This window comes from Protobothrops mucrosquamatus, unplaced genomic scaffold (assembly GCF_001527695.2).
Source record: "Protobothrops mucrosquamatus isolate PMUCROS unplaced genomic scaffold, P.Mucros_1.0 scaffold_6, whole genome shotgun sequence".
NCBI lineage: Eukaryota > Metazoa > Chordata > Lepidosauria > Squamata > Viperidae > Protobothrops > Protobothrops mucrosquamatus.
This window is the reverse complement of record NW_015386082.1, coordinates 324,779-342,758: the sequence shown is the minus strand read 5'-3', so window position 1 is coordinate 342,758 and position 17,980 is coordinate 324,779. Positions and strand designations below refer to the sequence as shown.

At 37.0% G+C, this 17,980-nt stretch overlaps 1 protein-coding gene across 2 annotated transcripts in view; it reads right to left on the bottom strand.

Moving 5' to 3' along the window:
• GMDS (GDP-mannose 4,6-dehydratase) overlaps nucleotides 1-17,980 on the bottom strand; it is a gene marked incomplete at its 3' end in the record, with an annotated part of 261,160 nt that overhangs the window by 227,164 nt on the left and 16,016 nt on the right. The window contains 3 exon segments of one of the 2 annotated variants that reach the window (XM_015813767.1): nucleotides 967-1,076; nucleotides 3,569-3,674; nucleotides 5,259-5,303. In XM_015813767.1, coding sequence (XP_015669253.1) covers nucleotides 967-1,076; nucleotides 3,569-3,674; nucleotides 5,259-5,303 — 261 coding nt within the window. 2 annotated transcript variants of the gene reach the window in all.

Sequence of the window (17,980 nt, the reverse complement as noted above, 5' to 3'; positions counted from 1 at the left end):
GGTAAACGGGAGTAGAATAAAGTGGTTTGCAGAGCTCCAACTTCTGGAGAAGGGAAGAAATCCATTCCAGTGCAGTGTATGGCCAATGGGGATCAGAGACTCCACAAGGGCACTCTCTTCAGAGAAGTGTCAAGCTCACCATTTTGTTGAACAAATGTACTTGCTTTGTCATTTCCAACATGACGGAATGGTACTTCCTTAACAAATTGAGAATCTATCTCAGTTTGTAGACACTGAATATATAATTCTTTATTGTTTATATCAATGTATTTTATAGAAATAATGTTCATGGATATTTAAAGATTATACCTATGTTTAAATAACAAGAAAAGTTGCAAGGAAAAAAGTGTTTAAACACAAAGGGCAGTGCTGATACAAAAATAATTGCAAAAAGTGAAAAAGGGTGTTCTACATCAGAGGTCCCCAACCTTTTGGGCACCAGAGACCGGTTACGTGGAGAGAGAATTTTCTGCAGACTGGAGGGGGCGTAGTTTTGTGTGCTGCCTGCATCCCGCGGATGGGGCTTTGCTTGTTTGTGCGGCCCCGTTGCTGGCATGCCACAGACAGATATCCAGTCCACGGACCGGGGGTTGAGGACCCCTATTCTACGTCATTCAAGAATATCCTAAACTCCAATCAACCTTCAGTTAAAAATTAACATGACTACATAATTTACAAGTGAGTCATCTGTCTTTGCTGTATGTATTTAAATATTTATACTCACAAATCATGCTTCTCTCTCCTATATGCATGCATATACACCAACACGTTTGGTATAGTTTTGTTTACTTAAACCATTATTTAAAGTTTCTTTTGTATTTTTACATTCTCAGAATGTTGTTCATAAATATATGTTAAAATAAAATAAAAATGGGATCTAACAAAATAAGTAGCAACAGAATATACTACTTTTTCCTTCATATAATCACATGTTTATTTTGTAAGACATTTATTAATATTACTTACTTTAACATGACTCTGTGCTCCAAGGTTGTAAATTTCAGAGGGCTTAACTTCGTTGATTATTTTCACCAAGCAAGTACTATCTGTCAAATCACCATAATGTAGTTTCATATCTTCAAGTAAAAAAAAAAGTTAAAATTCATATAAAATTGCCATGTGTTGTATTCATTTCTATTTATACTTTCCTAATTCCTTGAAAAGTCATGCAGACATATATATTTTATTATAACTATAATTCAAGGCAGATCACAGCTTTCTAATAATATACCATACTCCAATCTTCATATTTTATTAAGTCAGACATTATTTTCTTTGAAATGTAAGTCACTGACTGATAAATGATAGGAATTCTGAAATTTAATTTGCATTTATTAAATTACATGAGCTATTAGATTTTGTACCAACTGGTTTTCTGACAAAAATATAAAAATATGATTAAAGAAAAATTAAATAAAATGACTTATATAATACAGAAAGTCTACTGAAAACATTTGAAGTTCTATTTATTTTCAACATATTGTCCTAGTTCAATTTTGCTAAAACCATTTATGTTATCAGTCACAATATGCAAAATATATTTTCTTATATTTTTCCTGCTCTGTTAACTGGTTGCCTGAATTACTCAGGTAGAATAAGTACATGAGTAAAGTCAGGTAGCTTGTGAATATGATTAGATCATTATTACACGGCCCTCATTATCTGCAGTCTAATTATCAGGTGAATTTACATATTCATGATTGATAAATAAAGAAGACAACTATAAATATGTAAAGGTTTTCACATGTTATGATTTGGCTTTGATTTTATATAGGTACAAATGGCAGGCTTTCAGATATGCATACCCAATAATTTTTTTAAGAATAGGTTGTCACTTCAACTTACCTGTATCTGCTTCCTTCCTCACCTTTCTTAGTCATAGATTTTACTGGACCAACCCACACATGAGCTTCCACGTGGCAGCTGGGTCTCTTCAAAGTGACTAACTTGGCTGGTGATGGAGGAGGTTACTCATTTGCACTTCCTCACAATGGGTTCTCTATCTACATGGCTCTTTTGCCATCTTAGTGGATGGTCCTCTCAGTCAATTGCTGGATCCTTTTGCTAAAGTGAGAGCCATATGGAGGACAGGAGTCACCACAAGCAATTATACAAGTAAAATGTCTCCATCTTCCATCAAGTAAGTTGCATTGAAGAAGGGGACCAGCTGCATAGGGAAGCCACATGAACTCTCATACTAATCTGACTTAATGAAATCTGCCACATTTGAGTGAGAGGAGAAACGCATTCAGAAACATTGCTTAGACAACATCTATGAGAGGAAGATGAAGGAACTGGATGACCATTAGGCTCTAGGACCTTATCCCAATTCTCATAAACCTTTCTTGTTTTTTGTAGCTTTATTATTATCCATGATTCTGGTTAAGAAAATTGTGTTGGAACAGAACCTTAACAGTCACCAGTATATTATTTTGTTAGAAATGGCTGATGTTAGTAACAAGATTGGCCAGCAAGCTGCCTTGCTGTAATGGCTAAAATTTTGATATCAGATCACCAAATTCATTTTACTGCTAACATTTTTTATACTGATTTCACATGGCATAGAGCAGGAGTGTCAAACTCAATTTCATTGAGGGCCGCATCAGCAATGCGGTTGTCCTCGGTGGGCCAGGTAGGTGTGGCCAGGGTAAGCACGACCTACTGGGTGGGTGTGGCTGGAGTGGGTGTGGCCTACTGGGTGGGCATGGCCAGCTCTACATCTTTCGCGTCAAGGGTGCCTGTGGGAGCCTGGGCAGGAGTGGGACAGATCTGAGGGTCTCTGGCAGAAGGGGGTAGGACCAGGACAAGCGCCAAGGCATGGTCCACTGGAAGAGCCTGCCAAAACCCTTCCCCCGGAGCCCATCAAGCCAGATATGTGAAGTAGGCGAGGGCCATTTGCTGGCCACTTCCAGGCGATGGTGCATTTCTTCATTCCTCACAAAGGGTGACACCTCCCCAGCGCGCACCCAGGGGGTGGGGCCAACACGGCAGGGGGTGGTCCCTTGCTGTTTCCAGACAGCCTTGTGGAGCTAAAACTGAATGCGTTTCAGCATAGATGGCACCACAAAATTGTACATTGGCTCCCGGGCGGCCAGGGCCGGGGTCAAGGCAGCGGGGGCCATTCCCTCACTGTTTCCAGGATAGCTTCGCGGGCCACATGAAACCACGTTGCGGGCCGCAACTGGCCCCCAGGCCTTGTGTTTGACATGTCTGGCATAGAGGGACTTGATAAAAATTGCAGTTGTATGACCAAGAAAAGAATTGTGAACTAGTTCTAATTAGTCAGGGAAATGATTTGCAATATATTAACAAACCTATATTGCTATCCTAAAAAGTATTCTTAACTTTGCTTTTTTTTAGGGATGATTAATGATATCAAAATTTCATGTTCTGTTCCAGTTGAAATTAACAAAAATTAACAAAAATATTTTCTAAAGTATTTTTCAAAAAAGGATAGAGGCTAGATTAAAAAAGATCCTCACATAATTAGTCTCAGTGATCAATTTCCTGTTTGTTGGAATCTTATACAAACATTAGCAATAAAAACAAAATCACAATTCCATCTTACCTTTCGATGCATACTTACTTCCTTCTATGTGAGCCTGCGGGTTCTTGTAGAGATGTTCAATTCGTCCTGTGTTAAAAGAGCTAGATCTGCGAACAATTCCATGTACCTGCAATTGAACAGAAGTACAGAAAATATTTTTGATATACCGTTTCACAATATCAAGATGTTGTGAGATCAGTTTCATGATACAGAAGTGTCTGATTCAAATACAAGAAATGGCCGTAAAGATTCAGGGGACTGAATTATTCCACGACACAACACAATTGTCCAAATATTCTCCTGAAAAAGCACCTTTGGAAGAGTTTCTCTTGTAAGTTGAGCTCACAAATGGCTGTGCAAAAGCCACTTAATGGAAACATCTGCATGAAAATAATGGCATCCTCTTTCTCCATGCTCTTTCTCTTGTTGAACAATCATTTCTGATTATTTCTGACAAACATCTCTAGCCTATGGAACCTGTATAACATATAATTATAAATATGTACTTAATTTGTACTGTAAATTTGTACTTAATCTCTTCATGGGTTCAGATTGACATTTATGCAGTGTTTTTCTCTGAACAATGGAAAGAGGGAGAGTTTTGCTACCTACATATATAACCAGTAGAAAATTTAATTACATCTAGCCAACCCTGGCCAAACTCAGCACTAAGCGGGATTAGACCTAGACCTGGATGACAGACCATAAAGAAACCCCAGGTTTGTAAAATGGACTAGAAAGAAAAAAAATTAAAACCAAAGGCAGTGGCAAACTATTTCCATAACATATTTATAGTGAAAGTACCCAGTGAAACAGATTACTTTATATCTAGTACCGGATAGTTTCCTTATTTCAGCTGCTCTCTTGTTCTTCCTTTTGCTCATGTTAAAAAGACATGATTTCTAAGTTACAAATATAAAAGTAGTAGTGTCACTTTACTATTATGAAATATACTGATTAATGTTAGAAGTAACAAATAACACAGAAGATGGAATTACGACAGAAACATTTTAAAGAACGAGGAAATTTTTATATTACATATATTCAGTGGTGGGATTCAAATATGTGAACAACCAGTTTTCTGTGTGGATGCCACTTCCGGAAGTCCATTCTGGGCCTGGGCAACAAAAAATTAGCTACTGGTTCTGCCAAACTGGTGCGAACTGGCTGAATCCCACCACTGCATATATTATGTTGTTATGACAGCTAAATGGAAAAGGATCAAGTTCATTAATGAGGTACCACTTTTCAGCTGTTTATTCTGCGGTAGAACATTATGGTACCAAAATTCTAACATTTCATAATTGTTGAAACACAGTTCAGTTTATTTTTTCAAGGTCCCCACCTCCCATTCCCTGAAAAATACCTTCTTTAGGAGGCATTCAAAATAAGTTAACTTCTTCCTCCTGCATCGTAACACATGAATTTAATGTAGCCTTGCTTTGCACAGGCTGCTGTTTATCTGAATAAGCAGGAAGTGTGGAAAAACAGCTATACCCTGAGGATCGGAGGGATTCCACCATTGCACTCTCCATGATAAACAGTACAATGTACTGGCATGATTACAGCTCATGTTGTGCATTCTTTTCAAACATTTTGATTTCTTATCTCATGCTGAATGGAAAACATAACCAGAGAGTGACAGCAACAAGGAAGCTCTGTCCAAATTATTCCATGAGTCTGCAGTCAGTCAGCAAGACTACTCACTCACCTCATAGCCCTTTTCCAGCAGGAACTCTGCCAAGTATGAGCCATCCTAATGAGAAGATAGGAAAATGTTATGAAAGTGTTAGGACCGTCTTATCTCTATGTGGAAGCTGTCAGCTTCGGTCATCTTAAGAATACTGTAACTCAGAAATGAACTTGTAATTAACAGCCTACATGGAAAGTTCAGTGCATTCAATCAGTTACATGTTAATCAATCAAAGAATTTAGTACTTCAAATCATGCCTTTGTTTTTCAGCATACAGAACAATAGACGATTAATTCATTGAGACTAACTATTGTTGCCTACTTTTAATTTGTCATGTTGGAAAATGAAGTGTATTATGTAAGGAAGATAGATATCTTTATACGTAAGTTTTACAACAGCTTTCTAGTCCACAATTCCTGGAGAGCAGTATGGAAATGGACTTGAAAAAGGAGTTTAATGACCTTTTTGTAAGTTATCAGTTAAGATCAGAAAGACAGGAGACTGTCTTACAAGATTGCCTGGTCTTGATTTTCTTTAGTGTAAGGCAGGGGTGTCAAACTGCCGGCCCGCAGGCCGGATGCATCATCCGGAAGCCGCGCCCACACCATTGCCGGCAATGGCAAAACTGTCCCGATACGTTGCGCAATGTCACATAATGTTGCGAGTTTGACATGTCTGGTGTAAGGGAATCTTTGTCAGACTATCAAGTAATTCTGAAATTATATCCAAAAATAATAGAATAGAGTTATAGTTCTTGTGCTGTCTATTTCCTGACCTAGTTCTGTTGGGACTGCAACATCTGTAACTAAAATAATTTATTCTGCAGCAAAACCATTGTTAAAATCATCAAAGACCTGCAGTGTAAGTATCCCAACACAACTTACAAACAATTCATACACATGCAAAGGGACTACACATGTGCACATACATCCACTTCCAATAAATCTAGGTAAAATTATACATTTTTTTATACAGAGTAATAAGGATGTTTAGCCCTGAGTAGGCCCCAATTATAGTATGCTTCACACCACATTGAGCAGGATATGGACAAGTTTGCAAAAATAGAAAAATATGGAGAAGTCATGTGAATATTGCTGTGAATTAATTTTAGTTATAGATTTTTTCATATTTCATGCCCTAATTTCTTTGGCACATTATTGTTCTTTTTCTGATCTTCCATAAAATTGTTTATATCAAAAAAGAATAGTGTAAGAGGTACACAGGTATACTTTTAGAAGCTTTTCATTATCTATAGAGTTTCTTTAATAATATAAGTAGTCTATGCTGAGCGACAATTGGAACTGCAACTCATTAAGTTAAAAAGTCTCTAAGTGAAATCTTGTTTGTGGTTAACAATCTTTCTTCAGCTTTCTTTTGCTTTACAGACCAAGAAAGTTATAAATGAGAGGACTGGAGGCAAAGTTACAAAGTCTGCAAAGGTGAGGAAGGGAAGTAAGCAATTTCTGTAGACCATCTTTCCTTTGTCTGACCCTTCCCCCCCCCATCACCCGCTGCAATGCGGAGAGATTGGAGAGAAATGGATTTCAAGAGAGTCTTGAAAGTCTTCGACTTAAAACCCTTAATAACATTCAACATTCAAACTTACAATAACCTCAAAAAAAATTACTTACGACCCATTCTCAAAGTTACGACTGCCACACATATTCCCTGTGGCCACATGATCGCATTTCAGGTGCTTAACAACCAGCTCGCATTTATAATTGGTTGCAGCATCTCATGGTCATGTGACCATGATTTGCAACATTTTTTTCCCATTTGCAGCAACCATTTGCCAAACCACCAAAATGGTTTGCTAGCAACCAAAGTGACTTGCTTTATAAGTATCGTAAAAAAAGTTGTAAAATTAAGTCAGGTCACATGATTATCCACTTAATGACAGCAACAACTTATGATCGAAATTCAGGGCTCAATTGTGGTTGTAAGATGAGGACTACCAGTACGCTGTTTGCTCTTCTCCACGTCAAAAGTACTGCCATCGCATTGGAGAAAGGTCGCTGAATGAATAATCAGTAAGTGAGGACTATCTATATCACAAGTTTCTCTTATTACAAATATAAAGTCCATCGACTTCCCCAAAACTACAATGTTATAAATATTTATGTGAACATTTTAAGAAAACACCTAAAACTATAAGCTGCCACATGAAAGAAAGCAAATGATAGAAAAATTATCTAATTCTTCAATTTGAAACCTGAAAAATATTAGATAGCTTTATATGAATTAATAAAACTCAAGATCATTCATTATACTACCAAAGGAGCATTGCATAAACCCAATTTGAATGAGCATATATTATATAAATCACATATATCATTTTTCATTCAGAGGGTGAATGGGGGAGGAATAAGTATGTTTGCTTCATTCAAGGCAATAATGGAAAATTAAAAATATTTACTATTCTGATTTAATCACATAAGTTATTATAAATCAAATACAAAAAGAGCAGGTTTGCAGATTACTTAACTTTTGATGCAAAATAGACCTAAACACAAAAGTATTCCATCAAATAAGGTTTTATTCTTTCCACCTAAGCTGTTTTAAACTTATGAACCTTGCTGGAACATTTTAAACTAGCTATGGCATTCATTTCCTTTGTATTTCCTTTCCAGGCTTATCAACTGACAGAAAACGACAAGATAAATAAGTAGGAAACAAGCAATTATTAGAAGCTAATAATTTCTAATTCCACAATGTTATTGCTAATTTGTTATTTAACTATTTAATATAATAATTAGGACTTACTACATTAGAGCAATCTGTATCATTAGCCTTGATTTCTTTGCAGCAAAATGATATAGTGAACATCTTACTCAAATAATCCCACAGACTAGATATTTACAATTTCATTTTATCTCTGGAGTTTCAAATACTCCAAATTGATCATCTTGTATATGTATTTATGCATAGCCATTTTGATTTAAATATTTAAGAACATCCAAGACTTTTAGTTTTTGGAGTTTGTAACATGGAAAAATCCACATGAACTACTGCCAAAGGATGCTCCTAAAGGATTCTTTTACAGATTGCACTGTACCTTGCTTATATGTGTTTTCCAAACATTTTCAGTTGCAGGATCCAATCTGGGCCAGTCACCGGGACCAGGGGTTTTGTCTGCAGAGCAGTTCAAGGTAGACAGAAGTTCCCTGACGACAGGCTCCACCACGAGTCCAAAAGCTTGGAAGAGAAAACCTCTGGTCCCAATGACCGACCCAGATTGGATCCTGCAACTTTATCCTGGCACATGTATATTTGTCTTCATTCATGATTTTCAGTTACTTTCAAGCGGGAAAAAAAATGAAAAAAATTTGAGGGAAGTGCAACCAAACAGGATACAACACACAATTGCTACCACGATTTATAAAAAAAATTAGGAGTCTCTCAATATGAACCAAAAATTGAAATTTCTCTTTCTTCATTATATAAACTTGATATCTGAGTATTCTGTGAATGAATGAATGAATCAGTCAATCAATGAATGAATTAATGAATGAATGAATCTACTTTTACAGCACTGTCTGTAAAAGACTTATCTTTTTAATGCCATCAAACGCAACAGTAATGCTATTTTCAGTAATGTTGATAACTTTTAATCTTAGATCTAAGATTTTGAATAGCATAAATAGCATAGCACTTAGACTTAGATACCACTCCACGGTGGTTCAAAGAAATACCACATCAAACAATTATGCCAAGAAGCTAAAGCTTAGACCTAATTATGAGAAACAAACACCTATCAAGAAGACCCAGCCCATAGCTAAGTTTGGTCTGAGCTAGAAAAGTCAGTAAAAGGTTCCAATTTAGTTTTATTCTGATGTATCAGATCTGGCATGCTGAAAAAGTGAAAGCTTCTACTTGATATCCCCATTTTAACTTCGGTTTAGGAAGATTTTTAGGCCCCCAGTGGCAATGACAGAAGTGAAAACATATTATTCAGTCATTGAAACCCAATAAAGCCATCAAAGACTTCCCACTTCAAGTATTTTTCAGGACAAACATTGATTAGTGGGCTCTATTGCTGGAAGGGCTGTTTACTTACATAGCCAACACCTAGCAGGAAGAAAACTCTCTTTCATAATTCCCATACACACAAAAAAAAATGAGACAAGGAAAACTAAAAATTGCAAACCCATAAGCATTATTGATAAAACAGTTAAGATATACGCAAAACATCTCTCAAGAAAAGTAGAGGATTGGGTGATTAAAACACTGCAATAGAAGAAAATGTATATAGTTCAGTTTATAGTATATAGCTCAGTGATTCTCAACCTATGGGTCGGGACCCCATTTGGGGTCGATCGACCATTTCACGGGGGTCGCCAAGCAAGGCTGTCCGCCATTTTTTTTCCCTTTTCCGGCGGGTGCCTTACCTCGAGCTGGGCCAGCTGGTGGTCAGCCTGCTCCGTCTCTGCCGCTTGCCAGCTACGCCTCGGCCGGCGCAGGGGGCGGAACCACGCATGTGCGGTGCTCCGGGCAGGGAAAGTCCTTGATTTATGACCGGTTGGGTAGTCCCCGACTTACGACCAGTTTAGTCCTCGACTTACGACCGGTTTAGTCCTCGACTTACGACCGGTTGGGGGGTCGCGGCATTAAAAAGGTTGAGAACCACTGATATAGCTGAATGATGGAGTTCCGGATTACCACCAGCACTTCTAGTGAATGTGGGGTTTGCTCCCTTTTCTCATACAGTAGCTTGCCCTGCTAGTGTTGATGGGGCGTAGTTTCCTCCTTGGTAGTTCCTTGGGGTATTTTTTCTTCTTCTTGTTTGACTGATGTTAATCCTTGCTTATCTGAGTATTGACTGCTAGAGAGAATGCTTTCTTAGTTTTTTTTATTGTTTCTTTTGAATGGTATATAACTGTACAAATCTATGTGTCCATTGATGGGTTGATACATCTGAATGCCAAGCTTTCAGTAGTTTTCTAGTAGTTTAGGATTTAACTTGGCTTAGGATGCTCAGTTTTCCAACCGAAACTATGGTTAAATCTCTCCATGTGCTATGAGATTAAGGTGTTTCTATCATGTCTTCTGACTGTTAGTTGATGTCGATGGGCTACATTCTGCTAGTATCAATTCTCCCAGTTAAACCAAACAGGAAGCATGACTAGATGAACTAATTCTATTTTATTGTAATTCTACTTTGTTAACAGAATCTTGCAAGTCTGAAAATACAAACTTCCCACCACTACTTTTAACTGCTTGATCCATAGGGTGGGTCCTTCTTAAGTATTTTTCTGTGACCATTAAACCACTAGAGGATCTTGTCTTAGCGATTCTTACCCCAAGGTCATCCACATATTCCATTACAGCTAGTCTTCTGCCTGTCCTACATAGTGGCTGATACAGTTCTTACACTATGTGTTGTAGATGACTCCTATTTTTTTCATCTTGGGCTACTGGTTCTTTTGGTTTATTAAAATGTTTTGGAGGGCTTTAATTGGTTTGTGCAATATGTTGATGCTATGTGGTTGTAATAGCGTATTGGTGGTTTCTAAAATGTTTTTGATGGTTGGTAGTGTTATCCTTTTCATAGCTTGTGTTGTGCTGTAGTGAGTTGAATGGTCAAGAGATTTTTGATAAAGTGGCATGGGCATTCTTTTTTTTGGAAGGTGTTGTATAAGCTCTCTGTTTCATTTTTCTGATGTTCTGGGCTGTTGCAGTGTGTTTTTACTTCTCTCAATAATGTTCTGACACAGCTCTTCTTGTGGAAAGTTGGTAATAGAGCACTTGATTAATGTGGGTTGTTTTTTGATAGAAGAACGCATTAGTGGAAGAACAGGCTGGATTTAGATCTGGGCTCCATAAAAGGCAACTGCTTCGTTCTACACCACTTATTACTAAATATACAACAGATGCTAAACACCTGTTCAGATCTTTCATAGATCTTAGTGGGGTACTTGATTCTATAAACAAGAGAGTTTTTATTGAAGAAGCTGGCCAAGTTAATATGGAACCCAGACTTCATTAGCAGAAGAAACTGTGTTTAGAAAATCAATGCATCAGATGGCCAACCATATCTGGACTTGAAGGCAAATTAGATGTTGTAAGTTCACATGGGAGATCTTAAAAGAAAATCACTATCATATGCTAAGTGGTTAGATCTTGAAGTGGCTCCATTTAATTTAATTTAATCAGAATAGAGCTGGAAGGCACCTTGGGGGTCTTCTATTCCAACCCCCTGCTCAAACATGAGATCCTATACCCTTTCAGATAGGTAGCTGTCCAGTCTTTTCTTAAAAATCTCCAGTGATGAAGCAACCACAATTTCTGAAGGCAAAAGCTGTTCCACTGGTTAATTGTCCTGTTAGGGAGGTTCTCCTTAGTTATTATTAATTATCAATTTTTGCTGTTATTATCCATTGTTGTTAACCTCAATTCTCTCTTATCCTTGTGATTTTTAATTTTTTAAATAATGACTGGTTTTTATGTGTTTACTGTTTCGTAATTTTGTTGTACATTGCCTAGAATAATTTTTCGTAAGATGGACAGCCTTATAAATTTGATCAATCAATCTAGAAATAAAAAAAAATCCTTCCCTAAAGAAAGAGACGGCAGCCTGCTTCTGTAGTGCTGGCAAATACTTTCATCCATGTGTCCATAAAGTCATTAGGAAATGAACTCTACTTAAAGACTTGATTTTACTTTTGGGAACACAGAACGATAGAATCGGTGTGTTTCTAAACTGTCTTTTAGATTCCCATTTAGATATTTTAAAGCTGCAGAATGGAAAATCTGTAAAATCTCGTCAGAAAAGAAGAACTGAAGTGAGTAATTCTAGTGCAGCTTTAAGTGAGCAACTACAGGGTCCATAATGGCGCAGTGGCTGGAATGCAGTTGAGAAACCTAGCTTCCAAGAACTTTACCTCTCATACCTCAGTGAGGCCAAGATGTAATAGGGAGATAAATTATATTTGAATCAGATAGTCCCTATGTAACAGGGATGCATACCATATTGAGCTTTATAAGTGATAATTAGCAAATTTTAATAATAATAAAGTTGGATGGGACCTTGGAGGTCATCTAGTCCAACCCCTTGCTCAGGCAGGAAACCCTATATCATTTTAAACAAATGGGTGTCCAGTCTCTTCCAGTCTGTTCATACTGCTAGGACATTTGAGACAACTGAATATGACGGGTCTGTAAACCCTTTTTAACATTTCAGTAGCTTTTTTAACACTCTATTAGCCGTCATATTTATATGATAATTTGATTCCTATAAAACAGAATATATAAAGTTAATTTAGACAGTTACATTGTACGTTGTCAGGTAGCTTATACATTAACTTCTGTAAAGATATGTAATCTTAAATGTCCACAAAATGTTTGCTTTCTAAAGGGCCATATGGAATTTTATATCTAGTTTGCCTAGAAAATTTTTTATTTCTTTGAATTGCTCATTGTGAAAAATCATACAAACCAAACATGCATCACCGTGTTTTATGTTTGATCTGCAAAAGAACAAGGATATTACGTTGTAAACAAATATTTAATAACTGACACAACTGAATCGGGTAAGATATTCCAGACTGAACATCTGGCTGCCTGTGCGATGATCAATAATAATAACAACAACAACAATAACAATAATAATAGAGTTGGAAGGGACCTTGGAGGTCTTTTAGTCCAACCCCCTACTCAGGCAGGAAACCCTATACCATTTCAGACAAATGGTTGTCCAGTCTCTTCTTAAAAACCTCCAGTGTTGGAACATTCACAGCTTCTGGAGGCAGGTTGTTCCACTGGTTAATTGTTCTAACTGTCAGGAAATTTCTCCTTAGTTCTAGGTTGCTTCTCTCTTTGCTTCTTGTCCTGCCCTCAGGTGCTTTGGAGAATAGCTTGACTCTCTCTTCTTTGTGGCAGCCCCTGAAATATTAGAACACTGCTATCATGCCCTCCCTTGTCCTTCTCTTCATTAAACTAGACATACCCAATTCTAGCAACCGTTGATGAAGATGTTTTAGCCTCCAGTACTCTAATCATCTTTGTTGCTCTTCTCTGTACTCTTTCTAGAGACTCAACATCTTTTTTACATCATGGTGACCAAAACTGGATGCAGTATTCCAAGTGTGGCCTTACCAAGGCATTGTAAAGTGGTATTAATGCTTCACGTGATCTTGTTTCTATCCCTCTGTTAATGCAGGCTAACACTGTGTTGGCTTTTTTGGCAGCTGCAGCACACTGCTGGCTCATATCTAAGTGATTGTCCACTAGGACTCCGAGATCCCTCTCACAGTTGCTACTATTGAGCAAGGTACCACCTATACCAGGGGTAGGCAACCTTGGCTCTTTTATGACTCGTGGACTTCAACTCCCAGAATTCCTGAGCCATTCTGGGAGTTGAAGTCCACGAGTCATAAAAGAGCCAAGGTTGCCTACCCCTGACCTATACTATACCTGTACATTTGGATTTTCTTGCCTAAATGTAAAACCTTACTTTTTTCACCATTGAATTTCATCTTGTTAGATAGCGCCCAGTATTCAAATCTGTCCAGATCCTCCTGTATCTTAAGCCTATCTTCTGGAGTGTTGGCTATTCCTGCCAGCCTGGTGTCGTCTGCAAATTTGATGAGTTCACCATCTATCCCCTCATCCAAATCGTTGATGAAGATGTTGAAGAGCACTATGCCTAGAACAGAACCCTGGGGCACCCCGCTACACACTTCCCTCCATGTAGAACTGGACCTGCATTTGAACTGGACCTGCAAATCAACTGGCGGCTAGGGGCACTCCCACAGTAACATTATACTGGCTATGCTGTGGTTGACCAGATACAAGATATCCTCTCCATATATTTTGAATTGAAGCATCCCGGTATGAAAGGAAATGCAAAATTTGAACAGACAGAACAGGTACTTTTGTTTATATAATCCTTTTGAGGTACTGGAGTATTTAATAACGCGTGTTACCAAGAATTCCAAGTTTATATGGAAAATGCTATTTCACTGTTATGTGTCCTTTTTCATACTGTTCAGAAATGGCAAAATAGAAGAGTTATCCTGAGATCCATACAATCCAGGGTTTGTTTAAGTGTGTTTTGATGAATAAGCCAAAATGGCTGGGTTCACAGAATACATTTGGCAAAAAACAAAGGATATTGTAGCTTTGCATGCTCAGACAGCGCACAAAATGGCAGAAGAACAATATTTTAGAAAGCTATAGTTAAAAATATTTAGCAGGAGATTGGAGACAGCTATAAACAGACTAACAGCCAAGAATTCAAGTTCTTAACTTTCTGCCAACCAGATGGTGAATTTAAAATTGCATTTATGACTAATGTTAACACTGAACCAGTTTAGGATATTAATGGAAAACCTCAGACAGAAACTAGGACCACAGTCATTTACAAGCCAACCTTTTTGCAATCTTCTGGATGTGAATAATGAACCACAGAGGCTTGTAAGGTAGCCAAAAGGTAACAAGACTTGTCACATATGCTGACATGGATAAGTATAAATCCTATAATATGTGATGACAAAACCAAGCTACACTTTTTCCATTCAGTTACACCAATGTGTTTCCAAACACCCCACCTGGAAAGTAGTTGAAGTAGACACCTGGGAAGTAGCCACACATTTAGCAAGATAGTCTGGCCTATGTCTACCTTGGAAGTTACTGGAATCACTCTCATACTTCAAAGCATAATGTATGCTTAAATATTGTTCATTTCTTTTTTTTAAGTACTATTGCACAGCTGAACTCGTTTTAGCAATTGTCTACCTATATTCGTTTTTTACCCGTTTACTTCAATATGGCATACACAGGTAACCTTCAGAGACCACAATTGGGAGCGACCACTAAGTCATTAAGCAAAGCAGTCAGTAAATGAAACTGCAAATGTACTTATGATCTCATTTCAGTTTTCCTTTGCTTTATAAACCTGCAAAGATTGTAAATCTTTTTTAAAACAAAGTCCAGTTGTTTTTTTGAAAAAGCACCTTTGGGACAGTGGAAAGGAGGCAGCATTCTCTACCACTGTGGATCCTGTCCAATTTAAATGTGCTGAACAGGAGTTCCTTTGCAGACTATCTGGAACAGCAGCCGGTATAGAATGCCATGGGACATCATGGGGCATGATTCAGAATCAGAGTGCTTAAAAAAAAAAATGGAGCCCAGTGACATTTAAAAGATGGGATTCTAATCTTCTTGCACACTGCTTAAAAATGTAACACAATCCCATTTACTAGCTAAAAGAAAGCAAAAAATGTGATGAAACTAGCTTTTTTAACACTCTATTAGCCGTCCTCTAGAAATACTTCAAAACACAATCGGCATTTTATTCTTTTCGTTCTGAATGTGCTTGCACATAACATGAAATAAAGATGATAAGCTTTCTCACTTTTTTCTTAGGAGTTACTTCTAGAATAGAATAGTTTTATATGATAATTTGATTCCTATAAAACAGAATATATAAAGTTAATTTAGACAGTTACATTGTACGTTGTCAGGTAGCTTATACATTAACTTCTGTAAAGATATGTAATCTTAAATGTCCACAAAATGTTTGCTTTCTAAAGGGCCATATGGAATTTTATATCTAGTTTGCCTAGAAAAAATTTTATTTCTTTGAATTGCTCATTGTGAAAAATCATACAAACCAAACACGCATTACCGTGTTTTATGTTTGATCTGCAAAAGAACAAGGATATTACGTTATAAACAAATATTTGCTACTAAGCTATCAAGCCAAATTCAATTTCTAGTCAATCTGAAAGCAAATAGTGGAAAATTCTATTTTACCTCTTTCAGAAATTGTTCTTATTGTTATTGTACTTTGTTCCAAATTTTTTAATCCTATTGAAACAAAGGTTCACCTAAATCTGAGACTGTAACGGAAGTTTTAAGTCAAGTGCTGGAACATATCTATCAAGATGTTCAAAAATCTCTGTCAAAACACTAAAAACAACACACAACAGTAGAGAAATTAGTAAATATTTAAAGTTCATAAAGTTATTTGCAGCTTTTAAAGTAGTAGCACAAGTAGGCTTTCATTTTTGCCCAAATTATTAGTTTGTAATAACAGTGTTGCTAAATATTCCACCTGAAAAATGAGCTTTTGGACAAACTTAATTTAAATTATTTTAGGTTTGTTGTTGTAAAAAATTCTAATTATTTATTTTATTACTACTATGATTTATAGCTCACAAAATTAAAAATATAAGTTGACTAATTATCAAATGTAGTTCCTTTTTCAACTAATCCAATGATTATTATCAATTGCTAGATTTATAGCCTACCTTGTTTATACAAGGGCTGAAGGTGGTATGCACACTGTTCCATCCTCCCATTTTTCTCTACCATAACAACAACCTGTATGATATATTGGGCTGACAGAGACAGAATAACTGGCCTAAATCACCCAGTGAGCCTGAAGGTGGACTAAAATGTGGGTCTCCACTCCACTCCTAGTTCAATACTTTAACCACTATACCACATCAAGTCTTTAATTTAATTCAAACATATGTACAACATAAATACAAATGATATAAATTAGGCAGTTTTCCAATTTATACACTTAAGCCATCTGCTGGCATACCTGCTTCACTGCAGTGAATCCCTGTAGTTACCAGAATTTCATGAAAAGCATCTCATTTCTATCCATGTTGATACTACAAAATTCCTACACAGTACAACTGAGTAATACTGAAAACAAAACTTTCATTTGTTTTTGGAAACATGCTATAGGTTTCTGGTTATACTACAGGTCAGCTGTTTTAAAAGCTATTTTGTGAATCTACGTATTTCAGGGTAAGCACAGTTTTTTCACCTCTCACAACACGTGTGATAAATCTTATAAAACTTTTCTCTCATTCCCTAATAATACACCACTTCACTAGAGATTATACTGATTTAATACTGAAAAAGAACAATTCTCATTCCTAAATTATATACAGATAATCCTTGACTTATGACCGGTCAAAGTTACAATGGACTCCAAAAAAAGGCTACTTATAACCCAGGTTCAAAGTTCCAATGTAAGCGCCCTCCTCCCGAGGTTACATAACTGCATTTTGGGTGCTTGGTAACTGGTCCGCATTTATGGCATTTATTTTTGTAGCACCCCGTGGTCACGTGACTGTGATGGTTTTACTTCCAGTTTCCAGCAAAACCCATTCATTTTATTTCTAGTTATTGATAGTTAAAAGTATTAATAGCTTAGAACTTATATAGTTCTTTACAATTTAGAACTTCCACAGTTAATTAGAATGTGGAAAGCAATAGGTATAGATTGAGATCTGAACCTATCCTTCAAAGTGTTGGAAGGGACCTTGGAGGTCTTCTAGTCTCAAGCAGGAGACCCTGTACCATTTCAGACAAATGGCTGTCCAGTCTATTCTTAAAGATCTGCAGTGATGGAGCACCCACAATTTCTGCAGGCAAGCAACAAAACAAAATTTATCCTTAGTTCTAGGTTGCTTCTCTCCTTGATTAGTTTCTAGCCATTGCTTCTTGTCATGCCTTCAGATGCTTTGGAGAATAGGTTGACACCCCCCCCTCTTCCTTGTGGCTGCCCCTCAAACAACAAAAATGCTTCTTTGTTACATAGGAATGAGGAGATTCAGTTCGCTCTCCCATTGGGAGAAAATAGGAAATTATTTAGCCAGACTTCCTCTTCTTGCATTTCCCAGTGCTATTTAGATTCTTATGGAGGATTTGCTATTCTCTGAACCATCTTTTCAGGAATACAGAGAAAAAGGAAATGGGACAAGATTACTTCCTACCAC